Source organism: Pleurodeles waltl, chromosome 5, assembly GCF_031143425.1.
Source record: "Pleurodeles waltl isolate 20211129_DDA chromosome 5, aPleWal1.hap1.20221129, whole genome shotgun sequence".
Taxonomy (NCBI): Eukaryota; Metazoa; Chordata; class Amphibia; order Caudata; family Salamandridae; genus Pleurodeles; species Pleurodeles waltl.
The window spans coordinates 13,807,673-13,832,283 of record NC_090444.1 but is presented as its reverse complement, the minus strand read 5'-3'; the positions used below and the strand labels follow the sequence as shown (position 1 = coordinate 13,832,283).

Here is a 24,611-nt window from a genome sequence, read left to right as displayed (position 1 = left end):
CCCATGCAGACACGGGTAGCCAGGCCTCAGTGGGGGCTCCTGCCCCCTCCCAGGCCCTCTAGATGGCCCCTCCCACAGCAGAGCGCTGCGAAGCACTACATGTGAAGAGAGGAGCTCCTGGGGAACGATAACTATAACAGCCCCCATCTGAAGCATTCGTGGAGGGGGCAGGAGGGTGAGTCCGCAGGGGGCACGAATGGGGGCGGCCAGAAGAGTTACAGGGTTTTTTATTAATGTATACATTTGTGCACAATCATATAGCGCTAACATTACCGAAAGCTGCTGACGCGCTTTACAAGAGGAATATTTCTTCAGAGGAGGAGGGTTTACATGGCCGTGGGGCGAGGCTGTGTCAGATTTGGGGGTGACGAGGTCCAGATTCTGGACTGTGCTTAGAGGGAGGGAGGGGGAGAAAAGAATAACAGCCCCTCCCGCAGGAATTTGTTGGGGGTGGGGGTTCTGCAGGGAGGGGGCAGGAAAGAGGCGTTGGAAGAAGGGAAGGGCCCAGGAATGGTGGGAAGAGTTGTATGTAGTCTAAGGGGTGCAGCCAGGAAAGGGGAGCAAGCACCAGCTGTGAGGGGGTGCAGCCAGGACAGGGGCGCAAGCACCAGGTGTGGGGGTGCAGCCAGGACAGGGGTGCAGGGACCAGGTGTGGGGGTGCAGCCAGGACAGGGGGCAAACACCAGGTGTGAGAGGGTGCAGCCAGGACACGGGGGCAAGCATCGGGTGTTGGGGGGCAGGGGAGGTGCAGCCAGGACAGGGGTGCAAGCACTGGGGGGGGGGGGGGGGAGTGTGCAGCCAGGACAGGGGTGCAAGCACTAGGTGGGGGGTGCAGCCAGGACAGTGGTGCAGTTACCAGGTGTCGGGGTGCAGTCAGGACAGGGGTGCAAGGACCAGGTGTGGGGGTACAGCCGGGGCAGGGGTGCAAGGACCAGGTGTGGGGGTGCAGCCAGGACAGGGGTGCAGGGACCAGCTGTGAGGGGGTGCAGCCAGGACAGGGGTGCAGGGACCAGCTGTGAGGGGGTGCAGCCAGGACCGGGGTGCAAGCACCAGGTGTGGGAGGTACTTCACTCATCTCTACAGGAGGCTGCACCACAGATCTGGGGGGAGGTCACATTTATTGTGTGAGGAGGGAGAGAGCATAGCGCCTTCTATCCCTCCCTCCTGCATCCTTTCACCATCCCTCTGGTAGGGGTAATTGGGGGTGCAGACCACCCCCACTAGATGAAGCACTTCCGCGGTCCCTGCTAATGGCAGAGGTGGTGGCGACCACACAAGCCCTGAATGGGCACAGACAGTGAATTATTATCACCCAGAAGTGCCATGTGAAGGGAGCGCGCCGTGTGATCTGCTGCAGGTGAGTTGTGGCCGTGTGATCTGCTGCAGGTGAGGTCTCGCCGTGTGATTTGCTGCAGGTGAGTTGTGGCCGTGTGATCTGCTGCAGGTGAGGTCTCACCGTGTGATCTGCTGCAGGTGAGTTGTGGCCGTGTGATCTGCTGCAGGTGAGTTGTGGCCGTGTGATCTGCTGCAGGTGAGTTCTCACAGTGTGATCTGCTGCGGGTGAGTTGTCGCCGTGTGATCTGCTGCAGGTGAGTTGTGGCCGTGTGATCTGCTGCAGGTGAGTTGTCCCCGTGTGATCTGCTGCAGGTTAGTGAGTTGTCGCTGTGTGATCTGCTGCGGGTGAGTTGTTCCCGTGTGATCTGCTGCAGGTGAGTGAGTTGTGGCCGTGTGATCTGCTGCAGGTGAGTTGTCTCCGTGTGATCTGCTGCAGGTGAGTGAGTTGTCGCCGTGTGATCTGCTGCAGGTGAGTGAGTTGTCGCCGTGTGATCTGCTGCATGTGAGTGAGTTGTGGCCGTGTGATCTGCTGCATGTGAGTGAGTTGTGGCCGTGTGATCTGCTGCAGGTGAGTGAGTTGTGGCCGTGTGATCTGCTGCAGGTGAGTTGTCTCCGTGTGATCTGCTGCAGGTGAGTGAGCTGTCGCCGTGTGATCTGCTGCAGGTGAGTTGTCGCTGTGTGATCTGCTGCATGTGAGTGAGTTGTGGCCGTGTGATCTGCTGCAGGTGAGTGAGTTGTCGCTGTGTGATCTGCTGCAGGTGAGTGAGTTGTCACCGTGTGATCTGCTGCGGGTGAGTGAGTTGTCGCCGTGTGATCTGCTGCGGGAGAGTGAGTTGTCGCCGTGTGATCTGCTGCAGGTGAGTTGTAGCCGTGTGATCTGCTGCAGGCGAGTGAGTTGTCACCGTGTGATCTGCTGCAGGTGAGTGAGTTGTGGCCGTGTGATCTGCTGCGGGTGAGTGAGTTGTGGCCGTGTGATCTGCTGCAGGTGAGTGAGTTGTGGCCGTGTGATCTGCTGCAGGTGAGTGAGTTGTCGCCGTGTGATCTGCTGCGGGTGAGTGAGTTGTCGCCGTGTGATCTGCTGCAGATGAGTGAGTTGTGGCCGTGTGATCTGCTGCGGGTAAGTGAGTTGTCGCCGTGTGATCTGCTGCAGGTGAGTGAGTTGTCGCCGTGTGATCTGCTGCAGGTGAGTGAGTTGTGGCCGTGTGATCTGCTGCGGGTGAGTGACTTGTCGCCGTGTGATCTGCTGCGGGTGAGTTATCGGGGTGGGAGGGTCGGAGCCGGGAAGTCACTGAGTGAGGGGGTTTGCTCCCTCCTCCTGTTTACAGTGTAATTAGTGGAATAAAAACGGTGACTGGGTTCCTTCTCCCCGACCCCTCCCGGGGGTCTCAGGCCGGTGACCCCTGACACTGGGCTATATTGGTATAAAAGTGACCTCTGTCCTGGGAAGGGGCCAGGTTGGTCCGGGTCACGCACAGTGGGGCCACATTTTTCCCGGTGTTGTGGATTGGTAAATATTGGTCTGTTTTATAAATGACTTTCTGCTACTTTTAGCATATTGGGCTGGAATTTAGAAATGTGTGTGGGTTACAGGATCAGTCTTTTGTGGGTTGTACCCCTGAGCTCGGAGACCCTGCAAGGTGAGAAGTGAAGAAACTTTAGAAGTGCAGCGGGGTCACCTGCATTTCAGCAGCCCCCTCCCCTCCTCCCCCCACATCTGCACTTACAGAAGCTTCCCTGAACAATGGGAGTTTCACAACATAAACCTTTATTATACAGCGCGGCAGATAGCGCCTCGACGCCATTTAAATCCACTTTGTGGGCGCAGGACCCTGTGATTTGCCAGCATGAAAGCCCTGCTTGTTTAATCCACAGTTTGTTGGACAGTTTCCAGGGGGGAGGAAGGTAACCGAGTCCATGGAAAGAAATCTCAGCTCCTCACATTAACAATCTCCTTTGTCAACTTTGCTTACAATTCTCCAGAGCTGCTGACTTAGAACTGGGGAGTCAGGATCCAGTCTCGGCGCTGGCTCAACATCCTGTGATCCTGGGCAGATCACTTAATTGCCCTGTGCATAAAATAAATGAATAATGTGCCCTTGTGTAATGTAACTAGTGTCAAGTAAAGCCCCCCAGTACCCCCAGGTCGAGCTTCAGCTCCCTGAAAATGCCCCCCCATGAGGACTCAGAGAGAAAGTAAGCAGTTAGCAGGAGCAGACATTCTGCGCCCACCCCCTCTGCGGAAGGGTCCGGGCACAAATCTCCATTTACTGCTTGACTCCGCCCCTGCCCCTCCTTCCTAGGAGTAGCAGCATTGGGCTACATAGGGACTACTTTTTGGTTGGCTTTGGGCTGGAGAGAGCTTTAAAAATCTGCTCCCCGGCCCCTTGGCCCCCTCTCCCCCATACTTCCTCTCATCCATCTCCACGCTTTCACCCCTCGCTACCCTCTGCCTCCCCCTCTCCCCCTTTGCCCCCTTCCTCCCCCTTCTGTTTCCCCCTCTCCTTCCCAATAGCTGATACTACAACACTCACTGCACTCGGGGAAACTTGGCCCATAATGCTTTGCAAGGTATTACTTTTAACATTTTTGCCCATAACTCAGCCGGTGGTGGTCCTAGGACAATGGGACCACTCCCAAACCATTCATCACGACCTGGTCTTTCTGTCTCGGTCATCTCTGGGCCTCCACACTAAGTTAGTGGGGACCCAAAATAATAACCCCTCCCACCATTCTGTGTCTTTTTAAGCTCTCTCATGGCTGGAAGTTTTGCAGCTGAAAGTAGATTCTGTATTAAGGGTCTTATTCGTAGTATCATTGCAGTAGGCCTGCTAGCCCTGAAAATGTGTAATGCACTATGCTCTCTAGGGCTAAATATGTGGCTGCTCTGCATTATTTTCTGCCATTCTGTTTTCATGTGCTAATGCCCTCTTTGTGTTCTTTAGGGGCTGTTCTGAGCATTACAGTCAACGTAACTCGCCCCATAATCCTTTGAGGGGGATTCTTTCTTTTTTCAAACCATTTTTCATCATATCTCAGCCTGTGGTGGGTCTGGGATAATGGGACCTCCACCAAAACATTCAGCACAACACACTCTTTCTGTCTAGGTCAACTGTGAGTCCCCACACTAGGTTAGTGGAGACCTCCAAAATAACCCCCCCACATTCAGTGTTTATTTAAGCTCTCTCATGGCTGGAACTTTTGTTTTACATCTGAGGCTCGTTTCTGTTTTAAGAGTCTTGTTTGTAATATCATTGCGGTAGGCCTGCAATCCTTGAAAATGTGCAATGTACTATGCCTTCTAGGGGCTAATTATATGGTTCCACTGCCTTCATTTCTGCCATTCTGTTTTTATGTGGTTATGCTCTCTAGGTGCTAACTGCATGGTAACAGGGCCATGTTTCTTACAAATGCTATTTTTATTATGCTGTCATCTAGCGGCTGTTATAAGCATTATAAACACCATTCTACAATATTCGCAGCACTCGGAAGCACTTGTTTTTGTTTTTTAAATGGGGGCAAAGGGCTGCAGAAGAAAGCTTGTGTTTTTCCCCCTGAAAATGGCATTGTAGGAAAATGCCACTGTTGGCATGATTACTCTCTAACGTTTTGCCTTTTGTTGATACCAGTTTGATTGGAAGCGTGCTGGGACCCTGCTAACCAGGCCCCAGCACCAGTGTTCTTTCCCTAAAACTGTACCTTTGTCTCCACAATTGGCACAGCCCTGGCACACAGATAAGTCCCTTGTAACTGGTACCAAGGGCCCTGTGGCAATGGAAGGTCTCTAAGGGCTGCAGCATGTATTATGCCACCTTGGGGACCCCTCACTCAGCACATGCACACTGCCTCTCAGCTTGTGTGTGCTGGTGGGAAGAAAAAGACTAAGTCGACATGGCACTCCCCTCAGAGCGCCATGCCCACAACCCACAGCCTGTGGCATAGGTAAGTCACCCCTCTAACAGGCCGTACAGCCCTAAGGCAGGGTGCACTATACCACAGGTGAGGGCATAGCTGCACGAGCACTATGCCCCTACATTGTCTAAGTCAATTCTTAGACATTGTAAGTGCAGGGTAGCCATACTGAGCATATGGTCTGGGAGTTTGTCAAAAACTAACTCCACAGTTCCATAATGGCTACACTGAATACTGAGAAGTTTGGTATCAAACTTCTCAGCACAATAAACCCACACTGATGTCAGTGTGGGATTTATTGAAAAACGCACACAGAGGGTATCTTAGAGATGCCCCCTGTATGTTAGCCAAACTACTAGAACTAGGCTGACCAGTTTCTGCCAGCCTGCCACATGCAGACAGCTTTGTGCACTCTGTGACCAGAAACAAATCCTGCACTGGGTGGAGTTGCTACACACCTTCTCCTGCAGGAACTGTAACACCTGGCGTTGAGCCTCAAAGGCTCAAGCCTGGTGTTACAGTGACCCAGTGCACTCCAGCTAGTGGAGATGCCCGTCCCCCTGGACACAGCCCCCACTTTTGGTGGCAAGTCGGGGGAGATAATGAGAAAAACAAGGAGGAGTCACCCTCTCAGCCAGTTCCACCCCTAAGGTGACCAGAGCTGAAGTGACGCCATCCTCAGAAAATCCTCCTATAGGGATAGGGATGTGCTTCCCTCCCCAGAGGGAGGGAGCACAAGGAGGGTGTAGCCACCCTCAAGGACAGTAGCCATTGGCTAATGCCCTGTGACCCTAACACACCCCTAAATTCAGTATTTAGGGGAGACCCTGAACCCAGGAAATCAGATTCCTTATGACCTACGAAGAAGGACTGCCTAGCTGAAAACCCAGCAGAGAAGAAGGAAGACAACTGCTTGGGCCCCAGCCCTACCGGCCTGTCTCCTACTTCAGAGAACCTGCACCTGCGATGCATCCTGCGGGCCCAACGACCTCTGAGACTCAGAGGACTACTCTGCACCCAAGAAGGGTCAAGAACTCACGTGGACAGCGGACCTGTCCAACCAAGAAAGAAGAAACAATCTTTAAAGGGACTCTCACCTCACTCCAGAAGCGTGAGTCCCCACCACTCTGCCCCTGGCCCGTATCCAGAGAAACCAACGACCCAGAGAGTACCCCCAGGTGACTCCGATGACGTGTCCATCCTGGGTTGACCTCTCTGCAGCCCCACGACAATGCCTGTAGAGGGAATTCCGAGGACCCCCCTGACCGCGACTGCCCTGGACGAAGATATCCGACACCTGGAAAAGCACTGCATCCGCAGCCCCCAGGCCCGTGAGAAACCGACCACTGGTGCAGCAGTGACCAGCAAGCAGCCCTCACCCTAGCCCAGTTGGTGGTTGGCCCGAGAAGCCCCACTGTGTCCTGTCTGCAACGTCTGAGTGACGCCCAGGTCCCTCCATTGAATCCTATTGCAAACCCGGTGCCCTGTTTGCCCACTGCACCTGGCTGCCCTTGTGCCGCTGAGGGTGTGGTTTGTGTGCCTACTTGATGCCCCCTCAGTACTCTACCAAACCCCCCTGATTTGCCCCCGAGGACACAGGTATTTACCTGTTAGCAGACCGGAACCAGAGCATCCCTCCTGTCTCCATAGGCGCCCATGTTATTTTGTCTCCTCTTTGACCTCTGCACCTGATCGGACTGTTTTGCTGGTGGTGGGTGTTTGGGGTTGACTTGAATCCCCAACGGTGGGCTACCTAGGCCCCGGAGACTGAACTTGTAAGTGCTTTACTTACTGTAATAACTAAACTGTACTTACCTCCCACAGGGACTGTTGAAAATTGCAGTGTCCACTTTTAAAATAACGTATTGCATTTTATGAAAAACTGTGTACATTACTGTTTTGGTTCAAAGTTCTAACTATATATATATATATATATATATATATATATAGTACCTTTCATCTAATGTACTTACCTGAAATCTGAATCTTGTGGTTTTAGAAATAAAATAACTAAATATATTTTTCTATATAAACAACTATTGGCCTGGAGTTAAGTCTTTGAGTGTATGTTTTCACTTATTGCTTGTGTGTGTACAGCAAATGCTTAACACTGTCCTCTGATAAGCCTACTGCTTGACCACACTACCACAAATAGAGCATCAGTATTATCTATTATTGCCACTATCAACCTCTAAGGGGAACCCTTGAACTCTGTGCACACTATGGGGGTGATTCTAATTCTGGCGGGCGGCGGAGGCCGCCCGCCAGAATTCCGCCCCCATAATACCGCTCCGCGGTCAGAAGACCGCGGAGGGTATTATGAGTTTTTCCCTGGGCTGGCGGGCGGTCTCCAAAAGACCGCCCGCCAGCCCAGGGAAAAACTCCCTTCCCACGAGGATGCCGGCTCGTAATCGAGCCGGCGGAGTGGGAAGGTGCGACGGGTGCAGTAGCACCCGTCGCGTATTTCAGTGTCTGCAAGGCAGACACTGAAATACCTTGCGGGCCCTCTTACGGGGGCCCCTGCCGTGCCCATGCCATTGGCATGGGCACGGCAGGGGCCCCCAGGGGCCCCGCGACCCCCCCTACCGCCATCCTGTTCATGGCGGCTTTCCCGCCATGAACAGGATGGCGGTAGGGGGGGTCAGAATCCCCCATGGCGGCGCAGCAAGCTGCGCCGCCATGGGGGATTCTGAGGGCAGCGGTAAACCGGCGGGAGACCGCCGGTTTACCCTTTCTGACCGCGGCCAAAGCGCCGCGGTCAGAATGCCCTGCGGGGCACCGCCGGCCTGTCGGCGGTGCTCCCGCCGACCCTCGCCCCGGCGGTCGAAGACCGCCGGGGTTAGAATCAGCCCCTATATCTCATTTTGATATAGTATATACAGAGCCAGCTTCCTACAGGCATCAACAAAGGGGTTGTGGTGCTAACATCACCATCTTCCCAGCTTTCTATTGATCATAGTAACAATCTGGCAGAATTCTTTCAGGAAAAGATCACTGATATCTACTCCTTCTTTCCGGTCATTTCTGGCCACGGTGACCCGTATATTAGCATCCAGCCTTCACCGGTTCCATGTGCAGTCTTTCAGCCTCTGACAGAGGCGCTTGTTACTAACTATGCCCACAATATAAAATCAGGATCTCCCCTTGACCCTGCTCCTCCCTCTATTCTAGCACTGGCCTCCAATATAATATCTCCTCCTCTGACAAATATTCTTAACCACTTCTTAACCTCAGGATTTATGCCCCAATCCCTTAAACATGCCGTGGTCAAACCCTTACTGAAAAAACCTAAGCTCGACCCCACATTGCTAAGCATCTACAGGCCTATTGTTCTTTTCTGATTCTGGCTAAGAATATGGAAAAGCATGTCAATACTCAGTTGACATGTTTTCTTGAAGACCATGAACTTCTGAACTCTTCTCAAATGGGATTCAGGCCGCAGCACAGGACAGAATCAACTGTACTAGCATTCTCAGAAAGCACCCGCCAATTGTTAGATCACGGTGGACATGCAGCCATCATCCTTTTAGATCTCAGTGCCGCATTTGACACTGTAGACCATAACATCCTCCTTCAAAGACTTTCTGCTATAGGATTAGAAGGCACAGTACTGAGCTGGTTTTCATCATTCCTGAAAGGCAGAACCTTTCAAGTCCTTGACCGCTCGTTTCTGTCTAAAACACTCTCCCTTACATGTGGTGTCCCTCAGGGCTCCTCGCTGAGCCCTACACTTTTTAATATCTATCTCTCTTCTTTAGCCAAAGTCGTGGAACTCCACGGCCTTTCTGTGGTCTCATATGCTGATGACACACAGTTAGTAGTGTCACTCTCTAACGTCAAGGGTCCTTCTCATACGAACCTTTCACTCTGTTTGGCAGATGTAGCCAAATGGATGACTCAGTCCAAACCTAAACTTAATGATGGAAAGTCAGAAGTAATGATTGTGGGTAACTGTGCCCCCTCTAACTTCCCAGCACTACTTCCAGAAGATTTTAACAATCTTCCGCTCCCTAAGGATCATATAAAGAGTCTAGGCTTCTGGCTAGACCGTCGCCTTACGATGGAGCAGCAATCTCAAAAGATTGCTTCATCATGTTTTTGCCTCTTAAGAACCTTAAGGAAAATTCTTAACCTCCTGCCTCCTCTTGCCAGGAGAATTCTTATCCAGGCCCTGATATTGTCACGACTGGACTATGGCAATTCCCTCTTTCCTAGCTCTCCTGGCTATGTGATAAGGAGACTGCAGGTTGTGCAAAATGCGGCCGCAAGATTACTCATAAACATACCTAGATATCTATCAGCTAAGCCTGCTTTAGTCTCCCTTCACTGGCTACCCATAAGACATCGGATGAACTTTAAGGCCCTATGCATGACACACAAAGCCCTTCATAATAAAGGCCCAACATTTCTTAGGCAAAACACCTCATTGTACGTTCCTACAAGGACTCTGAGATCTTCTACTGCCCTGCTAGTTCATATCTCTCGATTCAGGAGATCTTCATGGGGAGGTAACTCTTTTTTATGTTAAAGCAGCTCATCTTTGGAATTCCCTTCCCCTAGAACTCCGACAAGAACCTTGGAACTACATTTCGTAAAAAAATTGAAGACCTTTCATCATAGTTCTTTTCTTGGGTTTCCTGTTCTGAGCTGTCACTTACCTTTCAGCGCTGGGAGGCCTTCGGGTAGCCATGCGCTTTACAAATTACCTAAACTAATCTAAACTTTCAGGAACAGGCAAAGTTGAATCAGAAAACCTGATTTTTCAACAAAGTTTTGGCATTTTACTGGGATATACTCAATTTTTACTATTTTTTGTGCTTCAGCCTCCTTCCTTTGGGTGCCTTGGGTTCTAGATGAATATACAAGACCTATATACCCCCCACAACTAGAAGGGTCCAGCAGACGTAACAGTATATTACTTTTGAAAATCTGCCATGAAGGATCTACACAACTGACCCTTTGCTGAGTTCAGAATTTTGTCTACTTTTCAGAAATGTTTACCTCTCCGCGATCCAGCATTGCTTTCACACCTATTTCTGTCAATAACTGGAAGGAGGCTAAAAGCACAAAAAATAGTTTAAAAAATGGGGTATGTTCCAGTAAAATGCCAAAATTGTGTTGAAAAATTGGGTTTTCTGATTCAAATCTGCCTGTTCCTGAAAGCTTGGAATATGATGATTGTAGCACTACAAACCCTTTGTTGATGCCATTTTCAGGGGAAAAAACACAAGCCTTCTTCCGCGGCCCTTTACCCTCATTTTTCTTTTTAAACAAAAACACATTTTAGTTGTATGTTGGCTAATTTCTTGGTCTCCTCCAAGGGAACCCACAAACTCTGGGCACCTTTAGAATCCCTGGATGTGGGAAAAAAAGATGCAGATTAGGTGTGGATAGCTTATGTGGACAAAAAGTTATGAGGGCCTAAGCGCAAACTGCTCCAAACAGCCAAAAAAGGCTCAGCACTGTATGGGGGGTGGGGGAGACGCCTGGCAGCGAATGGGTTAAGGTAGTCACAGTCAAGAAAAAGTAAATAACAATACAGCATTAAGGTAGTCAGACAATAAAAAGTAAATAAGAATACAACATTAAGGTAGTCAGACAATAAAAAGTAAATAAAAATACAACATTAAGGTAGTCAGACAATAAAAAGTAAATAAAAATACAACATTAAGGTAGTCAGACAATAAAACGTACATAACAATACAGCATTAGGGTAGTCAAACAATAAAAAGTAAATAACAATACAGCATTAAGGTAATGACGTAAGTGACAGATTACAACCTGCATGAGTCAGGTGCCCCCATTGGAGGATCGTGTCGCTGGGGGTTGGATCTTTGGGAAACGTGGATCAGCTTGTGGGCAAGTTGAGTTGTTAAGCAGTAAAGAATTGAGGTCCTGTTTGAAGCAAGAAAAGGGAGGGGTTTCTGCGGAGGTCCTCAGGGAATGAGTTCCAAATCCTCTGAACATTTCCTGAGAGAGAGAGAACACGCCTGGGAGGATTCCCTCTTCAGATTTGAAGGTATGAGAAGAAGTGAGTTGGAGCTTTTCAGTACCGGACTCTTCCGGCTCTCGATAGTTTGGTTTCTTGGTATCTGGAGTTCTTTGTATGAAGCTCTGTGTGGGTGATACACGCTGTCTTTGAGATGCATCTTCCTTCAGTGGGGAGCTAATTGAGGCTCTTGAGTGCAGGTGAGATGTTGTCAGACCGTTTAATTCCTGTGAGGAATCTGGTACTGGCATTAAGAATTGTTCTTGGATGTGCAAAGTGTCTTCGGGGTTCCAGTGATGATGTTGCCGTAGTCAAGTTTCGGGAGGACTAGGGATTGTACTACGGTCTTATGATCATCAGGGGGAATACATTTTTTTGATTTTATTGCGGTATTTGTATCTTATTTAGTGTGGAATCAAATGCCTGATGTCTCTGGGTGATGTTACTTTGTAGTAGAATTGTGTGTCATCCACATACCAGTGATATTTAAGTCCAGGTGGGTGTTTTGCTTCACTAATGACCGAGTTGAAACACTCATGCACTGACAAAAATCTCTGGAATGTGCTCCTTAGTCTAAAGAAGACATTTATTATATCACTACGCAAGGTTCAAAAGGGAGATTTGCATGCTGAAAGCACACATTTACAAATGGTCACAGCATTGAAATGAAAACATGTCCAAATGGTTCTCCACTGCAATATACACAGCAAACACATGTATCTATATGTATATACATCACAATGCAAAGCAGATAACAAGAATTAAAAAGTATGCATCACCATGAGGCATGGGCACATCTGCTTCATCTCCCTTCTATCAGCATCAGATTGAGGAGAGAGAGAGAGATCAATTATCCTCACGGGAAGGATGACACACCTCAGCATCCTGAGCATGTCTGAGATCTGAATCACTCTCTCCGGTCCATCTGGTCTCGGCCTCTTATGCTTTGAACAAGCAAGAGAGGAGAATTCCAGAAACTCCCTCCTCATAAGTTTATTATTCAGAAAATGCTGGTTACTTTAGGCTAGCTTTGAAAAGAACAAGTCGTGATTTGGCCAAAATCACAAGGTGCCCTTAATCAAAACAACCGTCCTAGTAAATTCTTCTCAGCCTAAGCCCGTGGTGGAAAAGAACACGCAAACAAGTAGAATAAAAACATGAGCACGTTGTACAATGTGGAAAATTACTTCCAGCTTTTAACGTGGCGGTGGCTAATGCTAAAATAAAGTCAATAGGCGAAATGAAGCTGGTGGTCACTAATGTGACGGTGTGCTGCTAGGCTAAGTGCAACGTGGAGTCAGTGGTAAAAACACAAATATCATTACAGTGGGTCAGAATAACTGTGAGGGTCAGCCGCAAGGGGAGATTACATGGGGCTGGAGAGAGGATTAAACCTTGAGGTACTCCTTGTGGAACTGGTGCAGGCTTCGAGAGACGGCTGTGGATTTATATTTGTTGAGAATGATCTCAGGATATTACCATTGATACCGGTGCGGTTATTGAGTGTCTCCAGTAATGCTGGATGGTTGACTGTATTGAATATAATAGTTAAATATCTATATAAGCACGACAAACAAGCAGTGAAAGCAAACTTGCGAGACATACAGATTTAGCTGGTTTACAAGCACAGCAATAGTCTTCAATTAAAATACATACAGGATTGCAGGTATAAATGTACTTCATTGGGTGCATTCTAAAAAGTGACTTACTTTATAAAGAATAGATGCAAATGGACACCTTCTGATAAACTCTAATATAGCAGCAATCGAATACACAAAGGCAGCTCCAAAAGGAATTTAAAGCATCATTGTCAGGAGTCAGGAACTGATAAATGTGGAATGTGCCCTGTTGCTGTGAAGAGCTGGTAGAAAGCGTCCTGCTATCACACGAGCCTCTAAACACAAAGGCAGCGCTAACGTAATTATTAAGTACAAACCAAAACACTGGCACTGAAGGGAACTACCTCCTTGTGAAAGAGTAAAATGCAGTCACTCAAAGTGAAGTTAGTCAGTGGCTGAAGTAGGCGGACTCAGAACCCAGTGCCGTATTCTGTAGTGGGCGGAAGCAAAATGTAAATGGCACAACAGCAGACCAATGGATGGAGAGCTAAAAGCCACTTTAAGTATGTTGTACAGGTAATTTTTACAAAATAAAAGGGCTTGCCTAACTTCAGACAAAAAACGGAAAGTGGTGCATGTGTCATTCTGCAGGTGTGCACATTTGTGGATAAACATCTGAATGCCTACTGGAGGATTCAACAGTATCCACATCAATGCACCTTTTGTTTTTCTTTTTTCTGATGTTATTTACTTTCCCAATGTGTGCTTAAAATGGTTGTAAACCTCCTTTTCCTTGTGTAGCTCTGCTCCGAGCCTCGGATCTCTGGAGTTACACTATGTAGAAGATGCTCGGATTACCTGCCCGGGTTCTATCCCAGGCTCTCTGATAGTATAAAGGGCTCCCTTGCAGCAGTTGCTTATGTTTCCTGCCATTATTGCTCTATGTTGCATGGTCCATTCACTGCAAAGGCTCCATCTTGTATTATGTGTTAGGCCGTGTGATGATAGGAAGCATTCCATTGATAAGAAGGGAGACATCTTGTCGCTATGGATTTAACATTGTAGCGTGTTGGGGAGAGGGTCTCACACACTGAACAAGGAACCTTCTCTGGTGTCTTGGTTACTCCTTGAGTCCACACTCCTCGCTAGAAGGAGATCACGGAAGGATCGTATGCCCTTACTCTGCCTATTGCATCTTTACATTGAAAGTGTAATCTAGAATTTCTTCAGCGTACTTGTCTATATGGACAATTAAATGTCTCATTAAATGCCAATGGATTTTTGTGGTGGATTCTTCATTTAAGCTTATTCAGTGTTTCTTTTTCTTATTGTAACAGGTGAAATAAATACAGTAATACATGAAAATTTAAATACATTGAGCTTTACTTATGTAGGAAGTGATGTACAAACAGAATACCTCGAAATCTCTTCCCTTCAAGGCTAAAGCCTCGCCAAAGTCGTCTTCTAGAGCAGAAAACCCAAACTGCCCAATGAGGTCTGTACTTGGCTCTCAGACATCAGACGATTTACACTGAAGACCTGACACACGGATATACTGAAGCAAGTCTGATGAGGTGCTCATCACGAAGGAAGAGCTAACCTGGTATCAGAAAGAACACACAGGACAGAAACCGTATGAATATCTAGAATGTGGCAACACATTTATTAGGCAGAGAAAGAGCAAGAGAGACATCAGAAACTTCATACTGGAGAAACACCATATCGATGGACTGAGTGTGGCAAAGTGTTCTTTGTAATGAACAACCTAATGCAGCATCAGAGTGTCCACGTCGAGGAGAAACCATATCAAAGTACAGAATGTAATAAAGTGTGCGGGCAGAAGACTAATCTAAATCAGCATCAAAAGATCTACACTGGGGAGAAACCGTATGAATTTACAGAATGTGACAAGGGATTTATTACCAATGGACACCTAACACAACATCAGAACGTCCACACTGGGGAGAAACCACATGAATGCAATGAATGTCACAAAGCATTTAAAACTGATAAACAGCTAAAACGACATCAGAAAATCCACACTGGGGAGAAACCATATCAATGTACAGAATGTGACAAAGCATTTATTTTTATTGGAAGGCTAAAGCAGCACAGGAAAATCCACACTGGGGAGAAACCATATCAATGTACAGAATGTGACAAGGCATTCATAACATATGGAGAGCTGAAGCACCATCAAAATGTCCACACTGAGGAAAAACCATATAAATGTTCTGTATGTAATAAAGTGTTCAGATGGAAATATAATCTAAAGCGTCATTGCAAAGTCCACACTGAGGAGAACCTGTATGAATGTACAGAATGTAATAAAGTGTTCAGAAGGAAGCAGACGCTAAAGTCTCATCAACACATTCACACTGGTGAAAAACTGTACAAATGCACAGAATGCGACAAGGTGTTTACTACCAATCGACAAGTATCGCAACACCAGAAAATCCACACTGGGGAGAGACCCTATGAATGCACTGAGTGTGACAAGGCATTTATAACAAATGGAAATCTAAAGCAACATCAGAAAATCCACACTGGGGAGAAACCATATCAATGTACAGAATGTGACAAGGCATTTAAAACAAATGGAGCGCTGAAGCTACATCAGAAAATCCACACTGGGGAGAAACCCTATGAATGCTCTGAATGTGACAAAGCATTTATTACAAATGGGAAGCTAAAGCAACACCGGAAAATCCACACTGGGGAGAAGCCCCATGAATGCACAGAATGGGAGAAAGCATTTTTAACTAATGGAAGTCTAAAGCCACATCAGGAAATCCACACTGGGGAGAAACCATATGAATGCTCTGAATGTGACCAGGCATTTAAAAGAAATGGAGGTCTAAAGCAACATCAGAAAATCCACACCGGGGAGAAACCATATCAATGTACAGAATGTGACAAAGCATTTAGAACAAATAGAGAGCTAAAACGACATCAGAAAATCCACACTGGGGAGAAACCATATCAATGTACAGAGTGTGACAAATCATTTATAACAAATGGAGAGCTAAAACGACATCAGAAAATCCACACTGGGGAGAAACCATATCAATGTACAGAATGTGGTAAAGCATTTATTGTAAATGGAGAGCTAAAACGACATCAGAAAATCCACACTGGGGAGAAACCATATCAATGTACAGAATGTGCCAAGGGATTTATAACAAATGTAGAGCTGAAGCTACATCAGAAAATCCACACTGGGGAGAAACCATATCAATGTACAGAATGTGGCAAAGCATTTATTACAAATTGGGAGCTAAAGAAACATCAGATAATCCACACTGGGGAGAAGCCATATCAATGTACACAATGTGACAAGGGATTTATAACAAATGGAGAGCTAATGCGACATCAGAAAATCCACACTGGGGAGGGACTATATCAATGTACAGAATGTGCCAAGGGATTTATAACAAATGGAGCGCTGAAGCTACATCAGAAAATCCACACTGGGGAGAAACAATATCAATGTACAGAATGTGACAAAGCATTTATTACAAATTGGGCGCTAAAGAAACATCAGATGATCCACACTGGGGAGAAGCCATATCAATGTACACAATGTGACAAGGGATTTATAACAAATGGAGGGCTGAAGCTACATCAGAAAATCCACACTGGGGAGAAACAATATAAATGTACAGAATGTGGCAAAGAATTTATTACAAATTGGGCGCTAAAGAAACATCAGATGATCCACACTGGGGAGAAGCCATATCAATGTACACAATGTGACAAGGGATTTATAACAAATGGAGCGATGAAGCTACATCAGAAAATCCACACTGGGGAGAAACCATATCAATGTACAGAATGTGACAAAGCATTTATTTGTAATGGAAGGCTAAAGCTACATCAGAAAATCCACACTGGGAAGAGACCATATCATTGTACACAATGTGACAAGGGATTTATAACAAATGGAGAGCTAAAACGACATCAGAAAATCCACACTAGAGACCGTTTAACTGCTCTGAATGTGGCAAGGCCTTTAGAACAAATGGGTACCTAAAACAATTTCAGAAAGTCCACACAGGGGAGAGACCATATCAATGTACAGAATGTGAGAAAGCATTTTTAACTAATGAAAATCTAAAGCGACATCAGAAAATCCACACCGGGGAGAAACCATATCAATGTACAGAATGTGACAAAGGATTTATAACTAGTGGAAATCTAAAGCAACATCAGAAAATCCACACTGGGAAGCGACCATATCAATGTACAGAATGTGACAAAGCATTTATTAGAATTTGGAAGCTAAAGCAACACCGGAAAATCCACTCGGGAGAAACCATATCAATGTACAGAGTGTGACAAATCATTTATAACAAATGGAGAGCTAAAACGACATCAGAAAATCCACACTAGGGAGAAACCATATCAATGTACAGAATGTGACTAATCATTTATAACAAATGGAGAGCTAAAACGACATCAGAAAATCCACACTGGGGAGAAACCATATCAATGTACAGAGTGTGACAAATCATTTATAACTAGTGGAAATCTAAAGCAACATCAGAAAATCCACACTGGGAAGAGACCATATCAAGAAGGGATTTATAACAAATGGAATGCTAAAGCAACATCAGAAAGTCCACACTATACAGAGACCATTTAACTGCTCTGAATGTGATAAGGCATTTAGAATAAATGGGAACCTAAAACAACATCAGAAAGTCCACACCGGGAGAGACCATATCAATGTATTGAATCTCACAAAACATTTATAACGAATGGAGGGCCAAAGCAACATCAGACAATCCACATGGAGAGAAATCCTAAGTACGCACAGAATGTTATAAAGTCTTCTGCAGGAAGAATAAGCTAATGTAGCTTCAAAAAATCCACATGAAGGAGAAACCATTTTAATGTACAGAGTGCGATTAGGGATTTTATACAAAACAAAATTTAAAATGACATAATGTTCACATGGAAGAGAAATTATATAAATGTTCTGAATGTGACAATGCAATCATAAGAAATAAAGTTAATGCAACATCAAAAGTCCACCCTGAAGACTGCACTGACCGTGGCGAGGCATTTATTAGCAAGGTAGAGTTAAAACAACATTAGAAAGTCCCCATTAGGGAAAATCTATGTGAATGTACAGAATCAATCAATAAGTATTTATGAAGCATGGCAAGTCACCCGAAAGGGTCTCAAGGCACTGGGGGAGGAGGTGATGTAAGGAGGTACCAATCCATTGAACAGCCAAGTTTTGAGTCCTTTCCTGAACAGATGCAACGATGAGGTGGATCCCAGGTGCAGGGGACGTTTGTTACAGATCTTTGTGACCAGGTGGAAGAAGAAGAAGCCACTGTGCTTACAGTGTCTGACTCTAGGAGTGTAAGTGAGGAAGAGGGAGGCGCAATGCAGGTGTCTGGTGAAAGAATAAGCATTTGTTGATATAGGCCAGTCCTTCCTTGTGGAGTGCCTTGTAAACGTGGGTAGTATCTTGAACTTGCATCTCTTCTGGGCTGGGAGACAGTGGAGTTTCCTGAGGTGGGGAGTGATGTAGGTCTGCTTCGGGAGGTCGAGGACTAGCCTTGTTGCTGAGTTCTGTTTTGTCTGCAGTCGTCGCTGGAGGTGAGCGGTGAATCCTAAGTACAGAGTGTTCTAGTAGTCAAACCCGCTGATCACAAGGGCCTGGGTGATTAATTGTCTGGTGCTGGCGGGGAGCCATCTGACGATCTTGTGGAGCATATGCAGTATGAGGAAGCAGGCGGTGGAGATTGTGTTGATTTGCTTCTTAATGGAGAGATTGTTGTCCAGGACAATGCTGATGTTACATGTGTGGTTGATAGGGGTGAGGGAGGGTCCAATTTCTGCCAGGCACCATGTGTTGCTTCAAGAAGAGATGTAGTTACCGAAGATGAAGACTTGCGTCTTGTCTGTGTTCAGTTTGAGGCAGTTGCGCTTCAGCCAATTGGTGACATTGGCCATGCACCTATGCAAGTTGCCTCTGGAGGTGGTGAGGCTTTTGACAAAGAATGGGTGTTGTCGGCATATGAGATGATCTTCATCCCGGGTGATTTGATGATGTTGGCTGGGGGGCAAGGGGTCATGCAAGTGTTGAAGAGGGTGAAGCGGAGGGAGGATCTTTGTGGGATGCCACAGATGATGTTCTTGGGCTTCAAGGAGTAGGGAGGGAATCAGATTTTCTGAATTCTTCCGGTAAGGTAGGAGGTGATCCATTTGAGGGCATCTCCTTTGATTCTGATGTGGTGGGGCCTGTTGATCAGGATCTGGTGGGAGACCGTGTCCGAGAGGTCGGGGAGGATGAGGGGTGCAGTCTCACCAAGACTCAAGAGGGCTCTGATGTTGTCATCGGCTGCTATCAGGATGGTATCCGTGCTGTGATTGGTTTGAAAGTTGGACTGGGAGGAGTTCAGGAGGTTGTTGTGCTCCAGGTGTCTAGTCAACTGACTGTTGATCGTCGTCTTGAGGACTTTGGCTGGGAACGAGAGCAGATATCGGTCGGTAGTTCCTCAGTTGTTCTGGGTCTGCCAAAGGGTTTTTCAGGAGGGGTTTCACTTCTTTGTGTTTCCACTGTTCCACGAAGGAGGCCATGGCGATGGATGTGGTCAGGAAGTTTGTGCTCGAGCTGATCTTCTTGCTCCTGAGGTTGACGATAAGGTGGGGCGTTGGTTCGGTGGGTGCCCCAGAGTGCATGGAGTTCATGATGGGGGTGGTATCTTTCATGGAGAGGAGGTTCCAGGTAGTGAGTCTGAGGTCAGGGTTAGTGTCAGAGTGTGTGAGGCTGTCATTGGCGGAGAGCTGAGGTTCGATGCCCCTGTAGATGACTACGATCTTGTTGTGAAAGTAGTCAGTGAGTGTGTCGTACAGATCCTGGGAGGGATTGATGATATTCTCAGTGGCCACCTGGTTGCTGAATTCCATAATGATGGCAAAGAGCTCCTTGCTGCAGTTTGAGCTGGTTCCCTATGTGGCGTGTGAGTGCGCTTTTCTTCGCTTCTTTAAGGAGGAGGTGGTACTGCTTGATCGATGTCCTGAATGAGGTGCACTACTCTGGCTCCTTACTGGTGCGCCATATTCTTTCTAGCCAATGACATTCTCATTTAGAGTTCTGAAGTTACGGAGTAAATCAGTTGACAGTCTTTGAGGATCTTCTGATCTTGGTTGACTTGGTGGGGGTGACCGTCAACGCAGTCTGTAATCCAGTCCGAGGAATTCCTGATGGCCTGTTTCAGGTCGGGAACTCTGCTGGTTGGCATGAAGTGTGTTGTTTCAGTTATCCTCTGAGACAGTCTTCCAGTTGTGCTGAGGTGCCTTGCGTGGTTTGGCTTTGGTTTTCTTGGTGTTGTGCCCTGTGATGATGAAGTGGACAATGGAGTGGTTGGTCCAGGTGAGTTCTGTGACGTGGCCTTAATTTATTCTTTCACTGGAGGTGAAGATGGGGTCAAACGTGTGCCTTGTGATGTGTGTTGGGTCAGTAACGAGTTTGTGGAGGCCGATGTTGCTCATGCCTTCTATAATGTGGTCAGTGCTGTCATCTTTAAGGTCGTCCATGTGGAAGTTGAGATCTGCTAAGAATATGTAGTGTTCAGAGGCTGTGGCGAGCGAGCGATGAAGTCCGAGGTGGCATGGCAGAACCTGGGGTGAGTTCCTGTAGAATGGCAAAGTGTATTTAATGAGGTAACCATATGAATGTACAGAAAGTGACAAGGCATTTATAAGAAGGGCACAACTAATGTACTATTGGAAACTCCACCCTGGGGAGAACCATATAAATGTACTGAATGTGACAATTTATTTATCTGCAAGGCCCTTCTGATACAACAGTAAGCCAAGATAGAGGAGAAAGTCATGATGATGGAGAATGCATATCACTGCACTCAATGTGGCATGGCATCCTTTGCAAAGTTAATACAAACATGGAAAGTCATTACTAGTGGGATATGTGTCCCCCACACAGGAGCGACCCCATAGGAATATACTAAATATGACAAAGCAATCATTACAAAGGGACTATTAATGCAGCATCTAAAAATCCACGTTGGGAAGTAACTGATGCAATCAATGTGACCAGGTGCTGATCAGATAGTCATATTGGCAGATACAACCTTTTCCTGCAAAGCATTTTTTTACAGGAGGAACCTAATGTGTCAACATGCATTCCAGGGAGAAACTGTATCTGTCTTCAGTGTGACAAGTCATCCTTTACAAAGAAATAGCTTACTATTGATCCGAAATTATATACCAGGGAGAAGCCATTTCAATATTATAAATGTGAAAGAGCATTTCCTACCAGAAACTCTGAGGCATGAAAAGACTACCAGGGTTTAAGATGTACTGATTGAAAAGTCTTTCATTTGAAACAGTCATCAGTTGCTACGTCAAAAAAACCACACCTGCAGACGGATATAGGGGGAATGAAATACCTGAACAAAATGTGAAACAAAGGAACAGAAAGGTCCCAGGACAACTTTTCCCTTTCCCACAGAGGTGACAATGTGCAAACTCCAGAGAGCATGAAACTTCAACAGAATGCAGATGTTACATAAAGCAACAGCCAGATTTCTTTGCCTGTTCCCAGTCTACTATTGTATAAGGACTATTTTGGCTTCCTAATGATAAGATCTGGCTCTGCCTATTTACTAATTTATGTAGGATTTGTTCTGCACGGCCCTCTAGGGCTCGTATTCACAGTTTTGGGGACATTGTGTGTTATCTAGTATCTTATGTTCTTGCTGTTTATTGTTGACATTTTATTTCTTTTATTAACAACACTGTCTGGGGGAGGACAAGTGGAGTTTTGGGGTTGGTTTGAAGTCAGATGCCACTGGCCTTAGAGGATTGTAGCCCCCGAAGTTTGTGTGCATCCGGTTTATGGTTTCATGTGGGACAGGAGCTGCCACCATTTGTACAGACTTTGCAGGACAGTTTGCTGGACAACCTGTGAATAGGAGGCCTCTACTTAGAGCAGTGATTACAATCTCCTATATCACGTGTAGGCAACAATTGTACTCTTCCTGCTTCTGTACAATATATTTTCTTAACGTGCTGATCAGTCATATAATGAATATCTGCTGAAAGTACTGACTGCAATCTTAGTTGTTTGAACACTGTAACCTTTTTTATACCTTACAATGTAAATAGTTTCTTAAGTTTTTAACGCTCTCTAATGTCCATTCAGGCTATGCCCACACAGTAGAAACAAAACAAATAAATAAATCTGTTTTCCTGAATAGGGAAAGACAAAGCAAAGGTTTTATCTCTCCACGAGCCTTGCTCCAAAAATTATAAACTCTGTGGCCACCGTTGGGGAAAAATTGTAGGGGGTTAATGAGATGACTCAAACAGCAAATTTATGTAAAGACGCCATGGAGATGGACTAGAAATGTCATCAATGTGTACCCACCCCTTAGCCACATAAAATATGAGTACCTGGTTGTGTACCCCTTTAGTTTCTTCTAATGTGAGTAAATGGTCTAGTACCCCCTTTGGTGTCTTGCAGTGATATGAATGTGGCAGAAATTAATTAAATTGCGATCTTTTCTATAATGATTTCTTCATTTTTATTTAGAGGGTTTCATAAAGTGCGAAGATGACCCAAAAGAATCAGAGCACTGTACCTAGGAAAAGATTGTGTTGGTTACATACATAAGCGCAATACCACTTCTAAACCATAAACACACTGGGTCCGATTCACAAAGGTAAATTTGCACTTTTGGTCCAAGTTTAGCCCAAAAGTTTAAGTTTACGACTCTTTGTTATTAGTTACTAGTAGTATCTTACGTCTGCACTCAGGACAGAATCTCCACTCCGAGTGCAGAGATGCCAATCCGTGCCCGGATTATACTCTCCTCACCCGGAGTAGAATCTCTGCACTCAGGATGGATTTCAGTCCCGAATGGGGATATTCAGTCCTGAGTGTGGATGTAAAGATACTACTCGTAACTTACCTTTGTGAATACCTAAAAGTCAAAACTTGGACCAAAAGTGCAAGTTTACCTTTGTGAATCAGGCCCAGGCGAGAGAGACAATGTATCAATGTTATCAACTCTATGCCCACGTACTTAGATTGAAGTAGTCCACGATGTCACTGCTGGGTGTGGTGATGGGATAACACATCCAGTGATTTCTCCTGTTTCCAAAGCTGACTCGTGGTCACTGTGCAGCTTGACAAAGCCCTTTTCCTGTTTCCTGTTCCAGAGCCAACTATAGTAAACTGTCAAGACAAACAGCACTGTACCACACTCCTGTCCAACCTGGTGTCCAACTGGGATCCTTCCTAGTACTAATGATAAAAAACATAATAATACGAAACTGAATGGGCCCATCTGGTGACTGTAGAGCCACACTGGGAAGAATATGAAGATGAATCCTCAGGCCATGAATGGGCAGAAGGGGCAATTGATAGGTCATTGTTTCACATTCCTGAAGACATTGATACTTGGATAGAGACTATTAAAAACTGGAAGCTTCTCTTCACTTGTTTATGAAAGGCGAACTGTTGTTAATTCTGCAGTGAACAAGGTGTACTCTTGTGCTTTAAAGACTGTAAAAAAGGGAGACACTCGATGTGTTAGAAACGGTCCCCCCACCCCCCACCATTCACCAGCTACTAATCCTCAAATAACAACCCACAGTCTCAAGACAAGTTATATCTCTCATCGATATGGAAGAAGGACAGACGTCTAACACTTCTGTTATATCTAACACTGCGGAGCGTCACAGGAGTCTGGGCAACAATGTGATTGATGCCAGTTTATCCACCCTGAGGCTAGACTGTAATGCTCTGCTAAGGTTACTCATGTGGGTAGGGGTTTGTTGGAAGGGCTGTTTGGGCGACTGTTACTAGAACACAGGTGGCACAGGGTTTGATGTCAGAAATACTTCTGATCTGACAGGTCAGCTTAGTGGAGAGGGTCAAAACTGCAAATACAGCACATATGGCTGGGGCCGGCCCTGGACGTACGAGGAGGCTGCTTGCCTGGACCTTGAGAGGGGTGAATGACCACCACAAGGCCCAACTGGTGATTGCATACCTCATTAGATTTAAGATGGATTTTACATGAATTCAGGAGATGCATGCTGCTTCTTTGGGAGTTAATCATTTTTCAAAAATCTGGAGATCGTACCTATGAGAGAGAGGCCTCTTTTTGCATGGTTAGCCCACAACTTTTTGCCTGGAAAATGATGTGGGTTCAAAATTGTAAGTACCCTGGGCCCCTGCCATACAGGTTCCCAGGACCAGATCTCTTTCCCCAAAGCTGTTATATGTATTTGCACTTCAGTCTTCTCTGTAAGTCTCTAGTAAATTGTACCCCTGGTGCCCAGGACATGGGCACTGAAGAGAACCCCTAGAGCTACTGCACCTATTGTGTCACTCTGAGAGGCCCCACACCAGCCTCATGCAGACTTCCATTGCAAGTGTATGACAAGGTCTATTTAAAAGTTAAAACCTCAACATGGCACTCACCAAGGGTGCCCCATCCACTAACACTGCATGCACTATAGGTAAGTCATCCCTCTGGCACGCCTTGCAGCACTAAGGCAGGGTGCACTATAATGCATGTGAGGGGATATGTTTGCAAGAGCAAATATGCCCCTACTTTGTCTTTACCAAACCTAAAGGCATACTAAGTGTACAGGGGAGCCATAGCAAGCACATGTGCTGGATACTGGTTGTTACGAGTTCCCCAGTTACATGATGGCTACTCTGAATAAGAAATCCTCACTGGTACCAGTGCTGGATTTATTATACCATGTACCCAGGGGCCACCTTACAGGTGCTCCTGTAAAACCTACACCACCCTGACATGGTT

General features: G+C 46.3%; 1 protein-coding gene across 2 annotated transcripts; it reads left to right on the top strand.

The window, feature by feature from the left end:
- LOC138295271 (zinc finger protein 850-like) lies at positions 1-22,336 on the top strand. 2 transcript variants are annotated; one of them, XM_069233461.1, is made up of 2 exons: positions 1-175; positions 14,130-22,336. In XM_069233461.1, the coding sequence occupies exon 2, from the start codon at positions 14,549-14,551 to the stop codon at positions 16,823-16,825; it is 2,277 nt and encodes a 758-aa protein (XP_069089562.1). In that variant the 5' UTR covers positions 1-175; positions 14,130-14,548; the 3' UTR covers positions 16,826-22,336. The 2 variants fall into 2 exon arrangements, with proteins under 2 accessions (XP_069089562.1, XP_069089563.1); XM_069233462.1 differs by lacking the exon at positions 1-175 and adding an exon at positions 937-1,357.
- Positions 22,337-24,611: the final 2,275 nt, after the last annotated feature.